The sequence below is a fragment of the Acanthochromis polyacanthus genome, chromosome 12 (genome assembly GCF_021347895.1).
Source record: "Acanthochromis polyacanthus isolate Apoly-LR-REF ecotype Palm Island chromosome 12, KAUST_Apoly_ChrSc, whole genome shotgun sequence".
NCBI lineage: Eukaryota > Metazoa > Chordata > Actinopteri > Pomacentridae > Acanthochromis > Acanthochromis polyacanthus.
The window spans coordinates 31,234,443-31,257,245 of NC_067124.1; the positions used below are offsets into that span (position 1 = coordinate 31,234,443).

General features: G+C 39.2%; 2 protein-coding genes across 2 annotated transcripts; both read left to right on the forward strand.

Moving 5' to 3' along the window:
* The first annotated feature begins 3,000 nt into the window (after positions 1 to 3,000).
* LOC110951249 (transmembrane protein 158) lies at positions 3,001 to 4,665 on the forward strand. The gene has a single exon (XM_022194226.2). The coding sequence runs from the start codon at positions 3,382 to 3,384 to the stop codon at positions 4,069 to 4,071; it is 690 nt and encodes a 229-aa protein (XP_022049918.1). The 5' UTR covers positions 3,001 to 3,381; the 3' UTR covers positions 4,072 to 4,665.
* A 2,262-nt stretch (positions 4,666 to 6,927) lies between these two features.
* Positions 6,928 to 16,674, forward strand: cdcp1a (CUB domain containing protein 1a). The gene is made up of 9 exons (XM_022194197.2): positions 6,928 to 6,936; positions 7,095 to 7,323; positions 7,423 to 7,785; positions 7,871 to 8,239; positions 10,010 to 10,198; positions 11,724 to 12,098; positions 12,195 to 12,551; positions 15,312 to 15,399; positions 15,513 to 16,674. Exons 1-9 carry the CDS (start codon positions 6,928 to 6,930, stop codon positions 15,949 to 15,951), a joined length of 2,418 nt encoding a protein of 805 aa, XP_022049889.2. The 3' UTR covers positions 15,952 to 16,674.
* The last annotated feature ends 6,129 nt before the right edge of the window (positions 16,675 to 22,803 follow it).

Sequence of the window (22,803 nt, forward strand, 5' to 3'; positions counted from 1 at the left end):
GCCCTGCAACACTGAGATTAACCGCAGCTGTGTCCCCGGCTGTAATTGTAATCAGATTTGCTGTTTGCGATAAAGCGTCTGGATCCAAAACACAGAGAGGGCAGGGCAGGGGAGTGGTAGGGGGGTGACTGTATCCCCTTCGGCTTCGGTTGCTGCAGCCAGGTGATGCACACCGCGTACAAAACCTCCTGCTGCTGCCGCACAGCAGAAGCACATGTTTATTGATGTGTCTGGCTTCCTACCGGGTGAGCAATATGGTCGAGAGAAACAACATACAGAAAGCTTGCAGAGCCGAGAGCAGATGAACAAACAAGTGGAGGGATTACGGGCTGTTGAGTTTAACTTCGTCTAAATAGATGCTATAGGCATACAAGAACTTAAAACAAACACATGCAATATACATATATATATATATATATATCTTAAACAACTGCAAACAAACCAGATTCTTTTCAACTCACTGAGAGAAACTGCTCTGTCTCTATCAGACTGTCGAGGAGAAGACACACTTGGAGTGGAAGCATCTGAAAGAGGAAACAGAAAGTGATATAAGTCAAAGAATTCAATAGTTCCACTTCATCATAAGCACTTGGAAGCTATTACTTTTGAACCTCAGTGTGCTGAATTGCAGGTTCTGCAGTATAATTAAATCATAGAATAGAGCTCACACTCTATTCTGCTCTCCTTCAGTGTGTCACTACAGGTAACTATAGTAGCTAGTCTTGTACACGTTGTGCAGAACAGCTGATTTTATGACTGAATTTTTAAAAAAGACGGCTCATGAATGAAAGTGTTTTGCATGGGAACATCTTGTCTGAATCGTGGCCTTGTATTGTTGCAGAGAAAGCTGTGACCACCAGCAATATGGGAGCCTTATGAGTGAATGGAAGAGAATATTTTCAAATGACAAATTAGCTTTTAGCACTTTCCAAGAATTATGATTAAAGAGAATGAGCATATGCACGAACATTTGGGCAGAGTTTAGACAAATCTTGGTGAGGAAGTGAGAGACCAGCGCTTCTTTTTACTTTTTCAAAACAGATGAGGTGCCTTTGAGCAAGGCACCGACACCCATGCTGCTCCAGTGACCCTTCACCCTCACCCTGACTGGTCGAGGCAGACGTCTGCCTTCCGTGAGCCTGGTTCTGCTACAGATTTCTTCTCCAGCTTATTCAAGGCTCCAGCTTTTTGGATTTTTTCTTTCTATAATACAATATCGTAAAGTCTTACTGTGTGAAGCACCTTGGTATGACCAATACTGTGAATTGTTGCTATAAATTACATAAAACTGAATTGAATTGGCTATCATTCAGGCTGAATTTGTTCAATCTGTTCTGAATAAATAAAGGCTCAGAAGTTAATCTCTTCTGCACGGCTGCAGATTAACTTCTTATCTTTTAGATCAAATGAAACATCAGTCAAAGTCATTGGTGTGACCTTGTCGTAATCTGCGATCTCATTGTGTGTGTCAATTTAGTGGCCTTTACAGACATCAAAGCCACAAATACTTATTAAGCATACGGAAATTAAAGAATAAATTAAGCTGTACATTATTATCAGGAGAAAACAGGCCATCTGTATGTCTTTCTTTACATCTTACATGACCTGTTGAGCTCACCGAGGTCATATCCAAAGTGACATTTTTTACCTCATCGTGTTATGATGCAGGAAATGCAGGAGAATCACCAAAGTTATTTCATTTTATCCTGAAGGAGGCTCTAATCTGTGCAGAACATTTCATGGTGATTCATTCAACATCTGTTGAGGTATTTTGCTCTGACTCACAGACTATAAATGTCTGTTGTGTTGTGTTGTAATATTTCACAAAATAAGCGGAAATTTTCAATGGTGGAAAGAATTAGTAGGATTCTTTCTCTGGGTACCAACATAAGACAAATCTTTGTTAATCCAACAGTGGAGTAATTTGCAACGTTGCAGCACGGAAGGGGATAGTGCAAAAATGTATGGACATAAGTAGAAAACATGAAAAAAAAATAGGCAAGAAATATAAAAATGTACTGTCGATATTCTACACATTCCTTTTAAATTGAAAAATATTGTACAGAGTTATTCTAGTTGTAGAAAAATACTGATACAGCACAGATCTTACCATGAGACAGTGATATTGCACAGATTCTTGGACATTCAGAAATAAATGACAATGCAGAGTCAATTTAATACACAAAATAATCATAACGCACAGGCTTCAATGTATTGATGCGGCACCAGAGTGAAATATAACAGTTGTTGTAAGTACAGGGTAATTGCAGTGAAGGTGCAAATGTTCATGAACTGACACCAACCATCCAGCAGACAGAGCCACAGAACAGCTCAAAATAATGTGCATTCATTGAGTGATCACAATGTTCTTTTCAATATCTTTAAACTTGACTAAGTGTAAGCGAGCAAAATCATTAATAGACAAAGGATTCACTGCGTCCTCTGGCAGAGTTCTGTTTTGGAAGCCTTCAGCACTTGTAACAGTCAGTTTTGTTCACAGAAAAATGTGTCATTTCTGTTTATAAATGGAATTTGCAAGCACTCATGTCACAAGTCCAAGGTTTTTCTCAATGCACTATTGTGAGGCAACATTTCCAGTTACAGAAAATACTGAATCTGTGACAAATGCAAAGAATTAAAACAAATTTTAGGGCATTTCTCTGTGGTGTGTGATCAGAATGACCCCAGTGGGGGCATGAAGCTTCACCAGGGGGACCTTTAGACCTCTCTGGTTATGGCTGTGCTCATGTGAGATGGATAGAAACACTGCAAGATTGCATCCATAAGATTCTCTCTGCAACCTCTGACTACAACCTGTCAGTTATTTTCTTTTCCAAAGGTAGAAACTGGTGGAAAGAAGTCAGTTTCATAGCACCAGACAGCCAGGCCAAGACTGTACTGGATGTTCTTTTCAAAACTGTCATCATTTGGGCATCTTCCCTACTGAGAAAGTTTTACTGAGCATGTGCAAGTCAGTATTATTGACTGGAAGATGTGTCTTCTGTCCCTGCGCACTGGAGACTCTCCCCTCGCTACTCCTCTGTGTTTTGGTCTCTGCGCTCACACCTGAAGTGGCGGAGAGTCGGTGGAGCTCGGATCTGTGCGCGCAGCAGCTCAGCTCCTCCTGTACTGCGACCACAGCATTTGGAGAACAAGAACGGGAGGAAAACATCCAGAAGGAGGGAGGAGGAGGAGGGAGATGCGCGCATGTGACAGGCTTTGGACATTTCCATTTCTACACGGCGGGCAGGGAATTGAGTCTCTCCGCGGGGAGCTGCGTTTTTAAAAATCACCAGCGACTGGCGTTTTCAAACATTGCGCATCTCCGTCCGCCGCGGATTGTCACAGCACCATGCGAGCAGGAGAGACGCACCCTGTGCCATGCTGAACAACTCCGCGACTCTCCTGCTGGCTCTGACCGCCGCGGCCGTACTTCTCCCGCGATGCCAGGGCTGGAGCGACGATGACCTGCTGCTGCCGCCCATCAACTCCTCCAACAGGTTCCTGGCCAACCTGGAGGTGGACGTGCGCTTCTCCAAGAGGTCCGTGGAGGAGAGCGACGCCTCCTCCCTGCAGACTATGTCCCAGTGCAACGTGAGCGTCCAGCGGCTGCAGCCCACCTCGCTGGTGGCGCGCTGGGACAGCAGCTTCGGCTACCAGTGCGACGTGCTCATCTACACCACCAACAACCACGGCAGGGCTTTTTTCTCCGCCTCCTTCAACCGGGCGATCTCCCCGGTTGTCATCGAGCACCTCGGGGTCACCGGGGGTCAGCAGGAGCTCCGGCTGTGCGTCGGCTGCGGGATGTCCCGGTACCGGAGGTTCGGTCAGGGCCGGCTGCGGGGCCAGCAGAGCGGGGATCAGGTCACTTTCTGCTGCGTGGATTTCAGCCTCGACGAGCTGAAGGGGGACAAAAGTTGGAGGCTGAACAGAAAACCCATCGAGTCGACACTTGTGGCTTGTTTCATGACTTTGGTCATCATTGTGTGGAGTGTTGCTGCTCTCATATGGCCGGTACCGATCATTGCAGGATTTCTGCCTAATGGGATGGAGCAGAGGAGACCGAGATAATTGAAATAATCATCATAATTATAGCCTGTGCTGCCTATACTATAATTGTAGCCATTCAATTGTTCACATGAATGAATGATTGCGGAGAACTTTTTGATCAGAGGCTTTAGTTTGGGGTGTTCTTGAACCCTTCCTCAAGGTAAAGTATGGAGGATTATTCTACTAGCCAATCTATACTGGGACCAATGTGTTTTGTATACCCGTGTAGGCCTTCCTATAGATTATGTCAGCGTAAACTGTGCAAAACTTTTCTCTATTTAAACAGTGTTTGTATAGTTTTTAATCTTTATAGAAAGTTTTTTGCCTTATCACATGTGTAGGACTTTTGCACTGAAAACGGTGCGTAAATTGTGCCGTCACATCCAGTATACAGTATCTAACCTATAGTCATGCTCATATAGAAATCAGTGTAATAGGGTATTTTCCAATAAATTCTGACACATAGATGTTGTTTATGACTGATATAGAGAGAATTTCAATACTTATATTGTTAGATTTCTACTGTCAGGTTCAATATAAGTGTTTATTTGTATAAATGTTCCAACAGTTTAAATGGAAATAAAAATCGATTACAGGCTGTAGCCTAACAGATTCTCTCTGACCTGTTCTCCGTAGCATTAATCAGTTTACTTATTTTGGAATAACACTGTGAACTAACAGTGTTAAATAGATCCTGATATGATGATTTGCATGTTTGGGAAAAGCTTTTGTGGATCCATCACTGTTTATGCTCAATTTGCTGGTAAATTGTGGGCATAATTGTAGTGAAACTTAGTTTAAATCTAAAAAGTAGCTCATGGAACCTGTTCCTAGCGCTTAATTAAATGTATAATTGAGAGATAATGATCCGATTTGCTGATTTAGATAAACCTTTTCAGCTGCCAGCATTGTTTCTATAGGTTAGGGCAACATAAAAATGTTACATCAACCTAATATTGAGTGTAATTTAACCTCAAGTGTCTATGTTAGTTCAATTAAAACTCATTTAAAGTTGAGGTAATTAGTGTTTTTTTACTTGAAGTTCAGGATTTCTAGTTTCCTTTATCCTAAAATGCCTGCACAATTTTCACAGTTGACTGGAAATTAATAACAAAATTGATTGCAGGTTTAAAAAGAAAAGAAAAAAATCCCCTAAATAGATGTAGTTCATTCCTTGGTTGAACATAACTTCATTAGAAGTTGTAATAACTCAAAAAGATTAATGCAAACTGCAGCATGAATATTTTTGAGCCAAAGCTGGATTTTTTTTTAGAATGTATTTTGAACAATGCTCCAGTTATTTATTCATTTAACAAATTTTCACAATTCTTATCAGTAAAATACTCTAATATCTTAATATAGCCCTGTTCACTATGTTAAATTATTAATGCACACATAGAATGAGCAGAATATTAATGCTGGAGCAGGTCCAAGTACTTTACATACAGGCAGGCAGTTTTATCAAACCCAATTCATTCAATGCAAATTCTGCAAAATCAGAGCACCTCTCTGTCCCTTCCTCTCTATTTTCTGACCAGTGTAAACAAGAAAGACTCCTCTCAGGCCTAACAAAGTTCTATTGATCTTATCTAAGTGTGTTATCTGTGTGTCTAACAGTAGCAGGACTTTCTAGTGCAAATTACTGTGACCTGTCCAGACAGGAGAGACTTTATCAGCCTGATCTATCCACAAACTGTTTGCAATGTTGACATGCTGGGAAAGTGACAATTGCACCACATTCAAGCCTTAAAATGGATATATTTAAACAAAGAAAGCAGTCAGTGAGGATGCAATCTGTAAATTTAACCTGTAGACAAGCCACAAATCACTGAATTTATCATTATGTAATTAAAAAAACATCTCCATGAAGACATAAGACGAACTTTCTTGTAATAGTTTCACACTAGAAATCATCATATAATCATCAGATATAGTATCTAATACATACCATGCTTGATCTCTAAGCCTTAACTGCATTTTAATGGTATTTTTTATTATGAGCAACTTTATGTAGTGATTCTATTATTTTCAGGAGCATTTTTTCAAACGATTAGGCACGGATGAAGCTTGTACCTGGCAAAATGGCCGTCCTGGCCACGCCTTTGTCTTACCTGAGGTCAACCCTTCCCCGCTGCTGACACACATTCTCGCATTAGGAAGTGAAGGAGCTGCTGCGTCCCAACATCTCCGAGCTGAGCTTCGCGTAAAATCCAGAAGAAAAATGTGGCGCACGACGGTTCCGGCTCTGGATAAGAAGAAATGAACTGTGCGCTGATCTCCTCCGATTTCTCTCAGGATCTAATTTGAAAATTAAAAAAAAAAAAAAAAAAAAAAAAAAAACCTACCCCGTGGGACAGCATGTTTTTATTTAGAGCCTCTCTACGGGTTTTACTTCTTATATTCACCGTCTCCGCCGTCTCAGGTGAGTTAAAGCTTAATTGTTAACCAGCAGGAATGATTTCCTGAAACGCTGGAGAGGTGGAGGAGCTGCTCTTTAAATATTGACACTGATTGTTCCCCAAATTAAATGTGGGGAGCTTGGGAATTATTTATTTGAGCCTGGGATGGCTATAATGAGAGTAAATTGCGTTTGAAGGCTAATCAGTGGTGATATTGTAAAGTTTGTGTTGTTGTAGGTGACTGAACTGAACATTTTCTGTTGCTGATTCAACAAAAGATGATGATTCTAAAAGATCTATAGAGTAAACTTCATGTGTGATACGTTAAATGATTGGTTGTGTCTGTTTTGTTCAGGGATAGGTATGGAAATTGAGTGTGAACCAGGATATGTGTGACAACAGCGAGCTGATTGGAGCAGCATTAGGTGCTGTTGTGTGTGAACATAAGTGTGTTTGCTCAGCAAAGGCCGGTTTAGTCATGGAAGGAGTAAAGCCGAGCTGGCGGCAGTTAGTCACTTAAACTGTGTTACCAGCAAATAAAACCGCATACTTAACCTGCATTATCTGTATTCTGTTTTTCCAAGCAGTGATATTTCCAAATATCACTCAGGACCGGACATGTTTTATCCCATTTCTCCTTATTAGCTCGTCACACTCTGTGCTCTTTTACCAGGAGTCCAGAAGTTAACCGTTACTCCTTATCGTGGCACAACCATCAACATCAGCAATCCTCAGGGTAAAGGTTGCAAAGTGTGCACAGGGCCGAGAAGATGCAGCACTTCCGTTTCACTGCCAAGCAATGATTCTGTCACACTGGAGTTTGACTGCTCCAAGCCTCAAGACGTATTCAACGTGGAAATTGTGAGCAATATAGGTGAGTGTCTGCATCATTTTTTGGTATTTACAACATGAAGTATATGTGGATTTATTTGTTGCAATTAACAAATAATAAATGTCCCTTTCGTCCCCTCAGCGTGCAACGTAAAGTCGTGCAGCAGCCACATCATCCAGGCCGAATCCGGCTCCCTCCCTTTGCTGGATTTTAACCGCAGGTTCACCTGGAATCTAAAGGCCTTGGGGCTCAACGCTTTTAGATTAGACTTCGCTAACACAGGTCTGAGACAGATTAATCCGTCTGAGAGATGTCCTGACAGACACACCTACAGCCTCGAGGCCCAGCAGTCCACAGGGAACGTGGCCTTGGGGAAATACTGCAGAAGGGGCACTATCAGCAGCGCTCAGATACTGAATCAGGGCAGCTTTTCTCTGGATGTCCCAGCAGGCCAGAAGCTCCAAAATGACCAGTTTGATGTATCTGTGGGGGAAGAAATCAAGTGTAAGTTTCATTTCTCATCCCTGAACAGCTACTCTCTTGTGTGTGTTTCAAAGTTCACAGTTTCATTTATTTTTCCCTCTTCTAGCTCTTGCCAAAATTTCTCTGACGTTACCGAAAGGGGCCTCGTCCTCGGAGCTGCTCTCGCCAAACTACCCGGACAGTTTCCCCGACGACGACGTGATGGAGTGGTACTTCGACGTCCCAGACAAACACAAGGTGGCCATCCAGTTTGGAAACCTCACGGAGCCGCGGTGTTTGAAGAAGGAGACGGGCGTGGAGTACCATAGCAGAGGGAGAGGGGCCCTGGTTCTGAGTTTGATGGACACCCAGCCGGTCCAGAATCAGGGGAGCTTCTCTCTGACGTTGAGGAATTGTGAGATGGACAGAAGACGAACTGGTTCTCCAGGACTCTCTCTAAACCTAAAGGTGTCTGCTTCAACCACAAGTTCACCAGGTTTGTACATCATCTGCGCTTTATTATACAGTTTCTGTTTGGTTGGATTGTGGGTTTGGCTGTAAATTTGCTCGTCTGACTCCTTAAAGTGTCTCAAATATTCCTGTTTGTTTATAATATTTACATAAGGTGGTCAAATACACTTTGAATCGTGATACACTTTGCTTTTGGAAATGAAAAACCATACCTGTGATTGCTTAGGCTGGTTTAAAGGCTCAAAAGTTGGGCAATGGGAATTTAAAGCTGTTATAATCTGTGTTTTTATATATACAGTGGATCATGTGTCATGTGAAAGCTGTGGCCTGTGGTGATGACCATAGACATCTATCACTTGGGAACATTTAGCATCTCTTAGCTCACTGTTTTGATTTTTTTCCCCCCTGCCTTACCTGCCAGCTGTTTTGAGCAAATAGATTCTAAAAAGAACCAAGAGAGACATAGTTAGTGACTAACTGGTGAACGAAGTGGATGATTTAGCATCTAACAGACAAATATTTCTGTCAGGAGCCGGTGGAGACCAAAACAGAGCTAAAAGGAGGGCGAATGTTAACATTAGATTGATCAGATGGCCAGAAATAGTCTTAATTAATGCTAAAGCTGCTTTGTGTCTGCTAGATGTGTTATTTAGCAATTATTTTGCCCTCTTAGTGTTCTAAGGTAATAACATGTTGGTGTTTTTTGTGTCTCCATGTGGTCAAAAAAGTCATATACTGCTACTTGAAAGTACCGCATCAGAAAAGTGACAGTGCCTATAGAGAATAATCTCTTCCTTGAAAGCGTCAACGTCGACTCATGGTCAGTTTAATTTGGCTTTTTTGACAATAATTTACTAAAAGACTCATTCATGTCAAAGTGAAAACAGTTTCTTGTATCCATTACCTAACCTGTGCTTTTCGATAGCCTGTTCACAAAGTTGCTTGGCTTGTTTTTTGTTTTTAAGGTGTAGTCATATACAGGATTCACCAGTGACTGGACTTTCCAGATACAGGTGTCTTTATATTACAATTACTTAACACGCATTCACTACATTTGGGTGACCTAAATTTCACTAATTATGTAACTTTTAGCAACAACTGACTGAACCCGTGTTGAATTAGATGAGTTACTTTAAAGGAGATGAATACTTCTGCAATTATTTATTTTATGTTTTTAATTATTTGACATTTGCTCCAGAAATGTATTTTCACTTTGACGTAAAAGAGTCAGTTCTTATCAAAAAACAAACTGATTTGACTATAACTGAATGGAAGGAAAGCAAGAAAAGGGGAAAACTTCCAAAGAGGATGACGACAAAATTCTGTAGGACACTTCAGTAGCATCCAGTGTTTTTCCTAAATCTTCTAAATTATAGCATATTAGAGCTGTAAATACTTTCAGTGTGATGTTATTGCTGTTTAAGAAGTAGTGCTAACGTGACTGATGTCTCCTCTACATGTTGCAGCAGGTATGTGTGTTAAAATCTTTCCCCCCTTGCTCTTCGCAGTTACAACAAAGGTGCAGTTTCATTAGTCAGGGTTCCTCTTTTTTTTGACGATATTGATGAATAACAGTGAGTGGAGCGTGGGCCTCGTGGCCTCTCGAAGCCCTCACGTCTTTGGGGAGCTCACAGATTGCTTCATCTCTGACTCACGAATGACGAAACTACCAGGAAACTGTTCCTTTAATGTTCAGGGCATAATCTCTGTCAGTCACACCCATGCATAAGTGTGAGCTAGTTAGAGGTCGGGAAATATTAAAAAGTCACGTTTTATTGTGCTGTTTTCTCTCCAGTGACATGTGAAGTGGATCCCAGCACTGAGAGCCTTTCACTGCACATTGAGAAGCTGAAACCGGCCTCTGACTGTGAGATGAAGATAAACTCAGTGACGAAGGAGAAAATAACCATCACATCAAGAAGTAAACTGTCTTTCCAGGACTGTCTTCATGATGACTTACTAGTCACAGCCACCAGAGTCATAGGTAAATCCAGATTTGAGTCTCTGGCCCTGGAAAAATACACTTTTATGATTCTTATATTCACATTTCAAGACTACAATGTAGATTTCCATTGATATAGAATCTGTAATCACTGTAAAATGGCATTTTAATCGTCACCACAGGCCTTAATTTAGAAGATTTAAGTGCTGTACTTATCTGACAGTGGATTCTTTGGATAATTTTTAAGCCAACAGTTTTTATAGAGACAGTTTTTTATAGATGGGAGTTAGTTCTGGTTGGACTGTTCACAACAATGTCTGTAGATTATTCACATAAAACAAAAGCAAAACTTGTGCTTGACTTTTGTAAAAACAATCTTTCCTGTGGTTTGAAAACAGCCTGCTGGGGTTTTTATTACTTGACACTTGAATGCTCCCATTTAGTTTCTGTAAGCAGCGTGTAAACAGTTTAGTACGTGGATTATAAATCATTATATTTAGAGGAGTAATACTGTTTGTTTAAATACCAGACATCACTTCTGATGCAACAGTTAATGTGTGTGGCAAGTTTAGATTCAAGAGTCAAGAGGTTTATTGTCATATGGACAGAAAACCAGACTGTTACACTTTAAATTTTCACTTTGCTGATCCTCCTTATGCAAATAGACACAAATATTAGTCAGCTATAATCGAGCTCATGAAGGAGTCATCGTGTCGCAACTCATTTATTTCCAAAAAGAACAGCTTAATGCTCCTGTCTAAAGGGTTTCTTCCATTTGTTTCAGTATGTTGATCTAAGTCAAAGACAAGATAAATGGCAGACCAAAGATTAAGCCATTTTATAAATAAATAAATAAATGTGTTGCAGTCTGACTTTAAATGTCATCTCTGATGGATGTTGGCCTTAATAGTGAAAATGTTATTTAATGTGGTGTACCAGCATGAGTAAGGCCTTCAGAAGTGTTTTTGTATTGTACTATTGTTACCTTTCTTACTTTTCTTAAAGTGAAGACTTATTAAAAAATGCTCAAAAGCAACAGGTAGCTACCAGCAACTTTTAAGGTGGAATGTTTTCTTACCTGTGAATAAACTGAGATAATTTAATCGACGCATTTTAAAAATCAAACTGGCAACTTTGAGCATTTGTTCTCATTGCCTCGAATTTGTATTTCCTAATTTCGAAGAATAAAAGGCATAGCACTGTTTCAGTGTCTCCATCAGCACGAAAATTATGATATTGAATAATGTCGCAGTCATTGATGCATATTAAGCGTTCATTAATATACCATATTTCCAAAAATTATTGTTACAAAGTTATATTTTGTATTTTGTTAGTTGTGTTTTACCCTTTTCATTCGTTACCAGTTTATGAACCAGCCTCAATTTTGGAAATGTCATAGTATTTACCAAATATATTCATACTGACATTTACTTATAGCTGCATTTTAGTGCGTTTTAAGCAATTCTTATGCTTCTAAAAGTGTGAAAATTATTCTTTTTCAATTTTAGTGATGCAACCCATTACTTTCTGTATCGCCTTTCTTATTTAATTTCTCGATTCCTATCAGGTTGCAGTAGTCTCAAAGACTGTCCAAAGGCTACCATCCCTCTGTTGGTGCCTCTGCTGCCGTCCTGCCTCCGTTCCTTCCTGAGCAGCGTCACCTGGACCCTCCGTCCCGGTCAGCACGGCACCGTTCAGCTCACCTCCCCCAGTGGACCCATCAAACAGGCCCTACCCGGGCAGTCGTGCAACGGCAGCATCTTTATTAAACTGACCGAAGATGATGGAACCATTATTGGACACTTCTGCCCTCGTGGAGCCATTCAGAAAATCCAAATCCACACCAATGTGTCAGTCACCTGGACGCCCACCTTCCAAGGAAGAATTCAGAGGTCCCTCTACAAGCACGTGCTGAATGCCACTTTTGAAAAGGAGGTATCAGGTAATAAATGACTTCAGCTGAATTTGATTTACAAATGACTAAAAGCACATTTTATCAGTAATGTTTACCAGACTTTTCTTTCTCACTGATATCCAGACAGGTACATATTCACCGTATCTCCATCGAAAGACACCCCTGTCCTCCTGGCTACTCCTGGCTGGCCTGTAGGAATGAAGCCCTCCTCCACCGTCTCCTGGATTGTCGATGTCCCCCCAAAGATGGACGCACACCTGATGTTCGCCAACCTCACCCAGCCTAAGTGCAAAGCCCGTCACACCAACATCAGGGTGCAGAGAGTCGGCAGCCCTGAGGAGGACTACAGCCGCCGGGAGGACGAGGAGACCGAGAGCGAGATCACCATCTCTGAGAGCTTCTACCTCAACATGTCCAACTGCATGCCTGAGAGAGGAGACTTCAGCATCATCACCAAGATCACCCTGCAGAAGGCCAAGAGTAAGAGGCAATTTTGCAGATTTACATCACAGTTTTGCATAATTTCTACATGGACGTTGTGGCTTTATCCATGTTAGTGGCTTCATCATGGCAGTGTCAGTCGGTTCAGACTGAAATATCTCAACAATTATTGAAGGAATGCCAAGAATTTCTGTTCAGACCTTTATTGGTTCAAACCTAATGACCACATACCTACAACAATCACTATAGTAATTTCAAACAGCCCAAGTTGTTCTTTGTGGTTAGTGCAACACCGCAAATTCTCGTATGCTAAACTAAAATGTTAAACATGGTTATATTCTGTTTGTTGGGGGACATTTTGATGGGATTTGCTGAAAATGATGTGCAGTAAAGCTCCAGATGGACGAAAGAAATTTATGCTCATATTCTTAAAGTACATCTTGGCTTTAGGACAAGACTTCACAGTACCCCCAGGCCCCCAAAACTCCGCTGTTGTGTGATATTTTCATGAATTGCACCAGATCTTACACTACCTAATTGTAATATCAACTAACACCCCACAGTACCAGCTAATGTTTTGTCTTCTAAGAGGGTCTTGTGTTCACAGGATACTGGAAAAAAGATCCAGTTGCTTCAATAGTGGCCCAACAGGACCCAGTTTACCCACTAGTCTCCCAATAGATTCATCTAGTCCTGAATTACTGTAAGCTCAACAATTTCCTTGCATATGAAAAGCTCTACAAGCACATCAGTCATGTCTTTTTCGTTATACTGGATGTAACATCGTCCTTTGTTTTTGAGGAAAACTATTAAGATTTTCTTACACAAGTGTTTTTCCTGCTGTGAGGATCAAAAGGTTTGTTGTTCTGTTAATTTTGTTGACGTTTAAGACTATTAGGAGATGCATGACTAGTAATTGCAAAATGACTGGCAGCACAGGAAAGTAGGACTCGAAGAGTATCACTGCTGACAGCATTTCTGCCTCTAGCCACTTGGCTGCCAGGACGCCGAATGCTTGTATTTTCAACATGCATGAACATGTTAACAATGTGATTGCAAACATATTCATGTGCTGATTATTTAGCTCCACACAATGTTATGCTTAAGCAATTTCTCATGCAGACCATCGAGCTTTAGTGTAGATTCTTTCTTTTATACAACAAAGTAGGACTGAATTTTCGCAATTTCAAACAATGTGATTAGCACAATGCAAAGGCTGCAATTTAAGGTGAATGTTATGCAACGCATCAAGCATAGGTTTTTAATGAACTGTATAAGCTGTTTTCTAAACTCATGGCATCCTGCTTGTGTGACACCTGATGGTGTCATGTGGCGACACGCCATCACATTTTTGATTTATTAGTGAATACTAAACTGAAGCCCGAAAAATTGCAAATCCATATTTTCAACAAATTATTCAGCCCTGCAACACTGATAACATACAGCCTTGTTAGAAAACTAGCTTATGATTATGAACAATAGTGTCTCTGATTTATTCAAAACAAGCAGTGACTCAGCTGTTTGGCACACATAGACTGTATGTAAAAGGTCAACATAACCACAGTGAAGTCACCCAGTGGTTTGTGAACTTCTGTTTTGAAGCGTCATTACTGCCATTTTGGCCGTCGCCATCTTACTCCTTTGAAACATGATGTGACAGAACATGAAATCTTGAAGAGACTTGCATATACAGCAGTGACTTGTACATCACAAGTTAGTCACACCCTACAACATACTCTGCTTTATTGTCTGCTATTCTCTAAAAATGTTTATAATTTAGAAAAAGAAAATCATTATGTATTGACATTTGAAACAAGAAATTGAGATCATAAACTACACAGGAAAATGTTTAGAGGTAGCAAATCAAGAGAGAAGTTGGGCCATTTTCTCATAAACTTCAGTACAATCTTGCATCATTTTACAACCAACGGAGTTCCCGCCACCCCACCCTCTTTTCTTCTAGTATTATTAAGAGATCCAAATTTTGCCAGAACTTTGGTATCATGACCACAAACCAGCAATCTTAATCAGTTATGTCAAACACTGTTAAGTCACAGTATTACAACCATCTGCCTAATACTGCATAGGTCTTTCTTGTACTGCTGAAATAGCTTTGGCCTGTTGAGGCATGAACACGGGACCTCTGGGGTTATCTTGTCATGTTTGGCCCTGAGACGTCGGCAGCAGATACTTTAGGTCCTGTAGGTGGTAGGTTGGGGCCTCTGTGAATCAGGCATCTTCTGCCTCATCGCATAGATAGTTGATCAGGTTGGGTTGTTGGAGTTTGGAGGCTATGTCGGCTCTTCGTTGCGTTCCTCGAGCTGTTTCTGAGCAGGTTTTGCATTGTACTGCTGGGGAGAGGACACGGCTGTTAGAATTCAGAAGTATGCTTGGTCTAAATCAATGATTAGTTGGGTTCTAGGTGGTCGGAGGGGGAATGAGAGGGGATGCCATCTTCTTGTTGTCCAGAATACCAAATCATCTACTGCTGATGGATATCAGTAACATCACACTCCAGGATTCAAGTTTTTTCCACAGAACATGAGAACAGGAGATCATCAATGTTATTCACTTCACCTGTCAGTGGTTTTAACGTTGTGGCCGTTAACGTTTGAGCCTAAAGAGCTGCTTGCATGACTGTTTTGTATTCTAAAAGTTTGCAGAACAGTAGTGACACAAACTCAAATATTCTAAAATAAAATACCCCCCTTATACCCTTTATAGGTGATGTCAGTTTTGTTTTGTTTTTTAATGAGAAGCACTTGAATAATGGCATTTGTTGTTCTCTCTCTCATTCAGACTTTCTTCTGACCATCATCCTGAGCGTGGTGGCTGCTCTTCTCGTCATTTTTGCCATAGTGCTTGCTGTAGTCTGTGTGGTGGTTAGGTGAGTGGATCTGCTTTGTGTTGTACTCTTCATTATTTGTTCTTGTAAGTCGATATTTCCTTAATTTTTAGTTGTCTGCTGGGTATAACTCTAACATCTTTTGTGCCAAACAGGAAGAAGAAGAAGCAGCTTGATCATCAAGTGTCCATCTACAATCCAAATGGCACCAACTTCCTACCAGGATACAACGGATTCCCGAAAACTGCCGAGGAAAACGAGTATCATGTGTACGCCTCCATCGAGGACACGCTGGTCTACACACACCTGCTGAAAAAGGGCGAAGAGCTTGGCATCTGTGGAGAGTTTGACACTTACCAGCCTTTCGCTGGACAAACAGACTCCCAAAAACCGCAGGTCTCTAAAGACACTGGTTCCAACAACATGGAGACCGGCGTTTATCGGTCTTTCCAGTATCCGTCCCAACAAGCACCTCCTCTTCCCAACAGACCTCCAAGTCAAGTCCAGCCGATGGTGGACAATGAGATTTACCAAAGCGAGGAGGAACGCTCTCCAACTTTGGGACCACGGATGGAGCCAGAGGGAGGGAACTGAGCAGGAGATTGAATTCGGCTTTGTGATTTTCACTTGACCTACTTGAACTTTGATATTCATTCCCTGGCTTCTGTGTGATTGCCTGCTGTTCAGCCTTGCAAGAGGCCTTTTTTTATTTATCTTGAGTGTAGCTTTTGCACCAAGGCGAGGCCCACCAAATAATCGTGTTGGAACCTGCCCGCAGCTGTTACCATGTTTTATCTCAGATGAAGGCGCTTTTGTTTTGAAAGCAGAACTTAATCAGTCCCTTTGTACAAGTTGTGGCCGCTATAAAGGCTTCTTCTGTTGCTCTTAGGCAACCAGCATTTTGATATTTAAGATATTTTGTAGATGTACTTTTGTACATATTATGGCTGATTTTTTTAAGAGCTGCTGTTTACATTGCGAGTTTTTCATTTTTTTTTATTGTTAAAAAAACCAAAAAAACAAGTACAACTAACACTGATGCAAACCCTGCATTTTTATAGCATAATTTTTACATTATAGCCTGTTCAGCAGTGGAACTAAATGTGTGCAGAGTATCGTCTGTATGTTGTTTATTGCTGCTTTTGCCACAGCTTTCTTCGACATGCAACATCATTACACCATAAATTTGTCCTACAGAGTGGTCAAAACACACACTGCTATTCATGTTTAGGATTTTAGAATTGTTTATAGTATTTGAATGAAATAAAAAAAATTGAGACCCATACATGTGGGAGTCTCAAGACTGATCTACAATAAGCTGAGGGTTCATGTAGTTTTTGTTTTTCTTTTGTGTATCACAATCATATTTTACTATTTGTTGTGAGAATGACAGAATATCTCTTCTAGACTTCACTCACATGCTACAAAAATTCTCAGACATGTTTTTTTGTAGTTTGCGAGCAAGGTTAGATGTAAAATTCGGACATCTTTGTTAGAAAAGAGATTGTTTTAGAGCTATATTTAAACACAAATGGGGTGCAGAGTTGACTTGCGCAATCTGTAGAAACCAAAACTCACTGATATACTCTCACGATTAGGTTCTTGTGAAACTAAATGCAATTTTACAAAACTTTTGCCATTAGGACCCAACTTGTGAAGGTACATTCATATAAAACAACCAGATTATCATGGTCCTAACAAAGCTCAATGTATTTTAATTAGTTTTTTGGAGTAACAATATAAATCAGCACAAAAAGAGGAACACAAGGCGGTAAATGCTTCTTAAATAAAGTAGTCACTAACAAAAAGAGAACCTTTCAAACTAAGTTTTAAAGTTCTAACTCCCTCATCTGATCCATATCAACAACAAAAGAACTCAGATAAGGAGCTGTGCTGACTTACTAACTCTACAAAATTAAAGGTTGGAGTATCACCCCAAAGACCTTGTGCTGAAGCATTCATACCTAAACTACAATTTAACAAGATTGTAATGAAAACAGCCTCCAGACACTAGAACAAAACAATTCTCGTTAGAGGTCTGTGGCACATCCACAGTTTATTTAGGAACCAGTAACATCAACAAAAAAGACACAGACGAGCTGCTCACTGGAAATCACAGCATCCAGACTGACAGTTTGTCTGTGGTTTGAAGCAGCTTAACTGGAGAGTAGCATTCGGGTATCTGTTCAATCAGTCACAGCAGGACAGAGGATGAGCAGTTGGAATTAAGTTAAACTGTAGGAATCAGTTTAGGATAGTGGATTCTACACAATAAGTTACATATGAACCAGGACAAGGTTAATTACATTAAAAAAATGCAAGCATACAACATTACATTTTCAGTTTCTAATGTCAAAAAGGCAGTAATTCCTATGTGACCTTTATTATCGAGGTCACAGTGGGTGGTGTTGGTGCACTGGACTGCACTACATTTATATGTATTCCTAAAGTTTTGGCCACTCCATTAAAATACATAAGGGAGGAAAAGTATTCATTTTCTGAGAACAGATTCACATGGTGTTTCCAAGTCAAACATAGACTGTATTTTTTTTTTTTTTTTTCCTTTATTTACATTGCATTGTATTTACATAGACTTGTCATTTTTCCATTACAATGCATACACATAGCATACAAGCTTGCAATAAAATAAATTTAAAGGGAGAAAGAAAAAGGAACAACAAAAACAAAAAAAGAAAAAAGACAACAAATAGGCATATATGCCTAATTCCAAGGTACAATTCATTATAATATATATAACATTCTCTTTTAACCATAAACATTTTAGGCATCAATAACCTTTAAGGTTCTCATTATCTCAAGAGTTTTCACAGATTTTGTGTGGGATACATTTAATAAAGTATTCACGTATATGTCGATATCTAATTGGAAGACTTTAATCGAAGGTTTTGACTCACCATATTTACATTTATGTATATAAAATTTACCTAACAGTATATACAAATTGACTAGATAATCTAGTCTTTTATCTTGATGGGTAAAGTAAGTTACAATAGCCTGGCTTTTTAAACATATTTTGTAATTAGTTTTTTGGAAAATTACTAGCTCTATTTTTGACCAGAATTCTTTAACAACTTGACAATCATAAAACAGGTGTACAATTGTTTCATCTTCTTGTTTGCACAGGGTGCACTTTGGATCCTTTTCTTTTAGAAATTTAGATATTGCTAAATTGGTAGCATAGATTTTGTGTATTATTTTCCAGTGCAATTCTCTTATTTTATTATTAATGCAATATTTAAATGGGGTTAACCATGCTTTTTGCCAATTAATATTAGGATATTTAGAATTCCAGTAAGCTTTACAAGCCGGTTTAGTTCGATCATGTAGTTGTATGCTATTTCTAATGAATTTGTTGTTACACTTAAGACTGTTAAAAATTATTCCATCAATGATGATTGGCTCTGTTATTTTTGGAGATTGCCCTTTAGTATATGACTTCATCAATTGTTTCAGTCCCTCAGGAACACTTTTCATGACATAATTAAATTCTTTAGAGGTGACAGGAAATTCAAATTTTCTCATAAATACTTCATAAGATAGTAACTGGCCATCATCGCCAAATAAATCCTGTAAGAAAAGTATGCCTCGTTCAGCCCATTTTGATTGATAAAGGGATTTATTTCGCTTAGTAATGTCTTCATTATTCCAAATAATAGATTTGTGGGGCGAAAAGTTGTGCTTGTATAATAGTTTCCAGGCTAAAAGGGCTTGTTGATAAAATGCACACAATTTCAGGGGCAATTTGGATACCTTATAATTACACTTCATATTAAGAGAAAAGCTATATTTCTGTTTATTAGACGGAAAAAAGTTGATTTAATTTTCCTACAAGAGACTCACTCAACCGAAGAAGACGTTAAAATATGGAAAGTCCAGTGGGGTGATCAGTGTTACTTTAGCCATGGTACAAATCGGTCAGCAGGTGTGGCTGTTCTTTTTAACAAGTTTAATGGTAGCATAATAGAGTATTTAATAGCGGAAGATGGTCGATGGATTATTGTTGTGTTAAAAATGGGCAATTTAATAAGTATAAACTGTAATCTGTATTGTCATAACAATTTATTATTAGCCAAGATGATGATGACTTATCTTTGCTTTAAAATACAAAATCTTAAAAATAAATATCTTAATTCATGGGTAGTTATAGGAGGCGACTATAATGATGCACCAGATGAAATGCTTGATAGGATTCCAACCAGAACGACTGTGACAACAAACTTTAAGAGTACAGGATACACTGCTGACCGACTTAATGTTATAGACGTATGGCGTTTTCTAAATCCTAATTTAAAGGAATATACCTGGAGTAACACCAGTCGGACACAATGCTCTAGAATAGATTTGTGGCTAGTGACAACTAATTGTGTACAATATGTTAAGGAAGTCAACCATTTGTACATTCCCTTCTCAGACCATCTTGCAATCTATCTTTCTTTAGGGGGACGGAAGGAAAATTGGTATTGTAGAGGATATTGGAAAATGAATAATAACCTACTAAATGATCACATATTTTGTGAGATGGTTCAAAAAATTGCTCAATATACATTTAATAGAAAGGAATCAAATTGGGTACAAAAATGGGAGTTTTTCAAATTTAAGATAAGGGAAATGGCCATGAAACGCAGTAAAGTAATAAAGAAAAGTAAGATGATTAAAGAAGACCAAATTATGGAAGCTTTAAGTCCACTACTTAGTAAAACTAATCTTGATGAGGAGGAAACGTTACAATTAAAAGTATTGAAAGAAGAGCTTGACCAACAATATATAGAGTTAGCCAAAGGTGCTTATGTGAGATCTAGAAGCAAGTGGATAGAGCAGGGAGAGAAAAATACAAGTTATTTTTTTGCATTAGAAAAAAGGAATCAAAAAAGGAATAACATCACAACTATTAAAATTGATGGAAACGAAATACAAAATTCTGATAATATAAGACTGTATGTTGAGCAATTTTATAAAGACATTTACACATCAAGCGCTCGACCTGAGGCTTGGAATCCATTTTTTCAGTCAATTAAGGAATTTATCCCAACTGTAAGTGACCAACATAGAACTGATTGCGATCAGAGCCTCTCAAAGATGGAGATGAAAGCGGCAGTAAAGTCCTTAGCAAAAGGGAAAGCGCCTGGCAGTGATGGACTCTCTATTGAATTTTATCAACAATTTTGGGATGTACTGGAACTACCTTTATTCAACGCCTTAAACCAATGTATAGAGACAGAAGAGATGTCAAATACTATGAAACAAGGATTAATATGTTTGATACCTAAACCAGATAAAGACCCACTGTTGATGGAAAATTGGAGGCCCATCACGTTACTTAATGTAGATTATAAAATATTGGCGTCCATCTTTGCCAGGCGTCTCAAAAGAGGACTTGATGATATTATAAGTGAAAATCAAACTGGATTTATGTCCAAAAGACATATTAGCTCTAACATAAGATTAATAATGGATTTAGTTGATTATGCTGAACTTATAGACACTCAGGCTTTGATTCTTTTCTTAGATTTTTATAAAGCATTCGATACAGTTGAACATAATTATTTATTTAAAACAATTCAAGCTTTTGGCTTTGGCCCAAACTTTTTATCGGTGACGAGACTGCTTTACAAAGATATTAACAGCTGTGTTATGCTTTATCCTAGAACTACGTCAAGGTTTCTGGTCACAAGATCAGTCAGACAAGGATGCCCCCTGTCTCCCTTTTTGTTTCTTCTGGCTGTAGAACTTCTTTCCATATATATTAGAAATGACACTAATTTAAAAGGGATAACTATATTTGATAGAGAAATAAAAATTACTCAACTTGCGGATGACACTGCTATTTTTCTCGAAAATAAGATTCAGGTTGAGGGAGCGATTACTAAGATAAAGACATTTTCTGAAGTGTCCGGTTTAAAATTAAATATGTCTAAGTGCGAAATTTTATGTTTATACGAGGGTAATGACCAAGTAATTAACAATATTACTGTTAAAAAAATGGTTAAGTATCTGGGTATATTTATTTGTAAAGAGGAAAAGGAACGTCAACAACAAAATTTCATTCCCAAATTAAAGAAAACTAAAAATATATTTAATTTGTGGATACAAAGAGACATTTCAATATGGGGAAGGTCTTTACTAACAAAAGCTGAAGGTATTTCAAGGTTTGTTTATCCTGCTTTATCGTTAAATGTACAAGACAATGTTTGTAAAGATATTAACAAGTTAATCACAGATTTTGTTTGGAGAAACAAACGACACGGTGTTAAAAGAACTATACTGACAAACCCCAAAGATTCAGGGGGACTTGAACTCTTAGACTTTAGAACACTAAATTCTATGTTTAAAATTAAATGGATTAAGCAATGCATCGGAAACCCTGAATCCTTGTGGTATTTTATCCCCACTAACATTTTTAAAAAAGTGGGCGGCCTCTGCTGTCTATCAAACATAGACTGTATATAAAGATGGACGTAGCACCCGTGACGTCATTCGTTGGTTTCTGCACTGAGAAAATGAAGCCCAGATTTTGCTACTTCTTGGTTTACATCTTGGATTTTTGGAGCCAGAGACGAAAAAAAGATTCTCGGAGGGCAGAACCGGAGAGCAGTGATTAGTCCGACTGACTGAGAGCCGAGGACTCTCTGTCCCACCCACATTTACGGGCTTCTGCTGTTTACTGGCGCTGCTGCTAATAACGGTAGCGTCCACAAGTCGAGCTAAACCTACGACCGAGTAGCTAGCTCGGTTAGCATCGCTAACATTAAAGCTAATATTTACTGGATGCTAGCTTTCTTCTCTGGTCATTACACACAGGAATAAACTCCAACAACATCTGGAGTGCATGGCACACATATCTGACACTAAAGTTGCATAGAAAGTGCAGTAAAACCGACACCGTTAAGAAAATAAACACTTACCGAACTGTCAGCGTCCTACTCCTTTCAGTGTCTGCTGGTAGAATCAGTCGAAGGTAGAAACCTGGTTAAAACAAGCCAACAGGCAGGAAAATACTGTCTGTGGAAAATGTTCTGCTGCTTCACCGATAAATAAACAAACAATGATCATATCAGAGGCTTCATCGCATCAGTGGTAACATTTTTATTCCATGTTTTATTTGTTCTTTGCTAACCCTGCTCTCAAATGGAACAGGGTTGCTAATCCATGCTAATGTTAGCTTTTTATGAGCAGTAGAAGCTAGATATTTAGCTAGCTGTTACTGCTGACCAAGAGAACTAACTGACTGATGGAAAACAGTCAAAATAATTAGTCTGATCCTGATAATATGAGGTAGAGTGAGATATTTAGTCAAGGCTGCCAATGTGATGAAAATATGATAAATAGGAGAGAGGACATAGCTTTGCTCCACCCATTCTTTAGGAAAACTAATGTTAATTCCAATGTATCATGTGATTCATTGTTTTCTTCTAACAGATAAAAAGG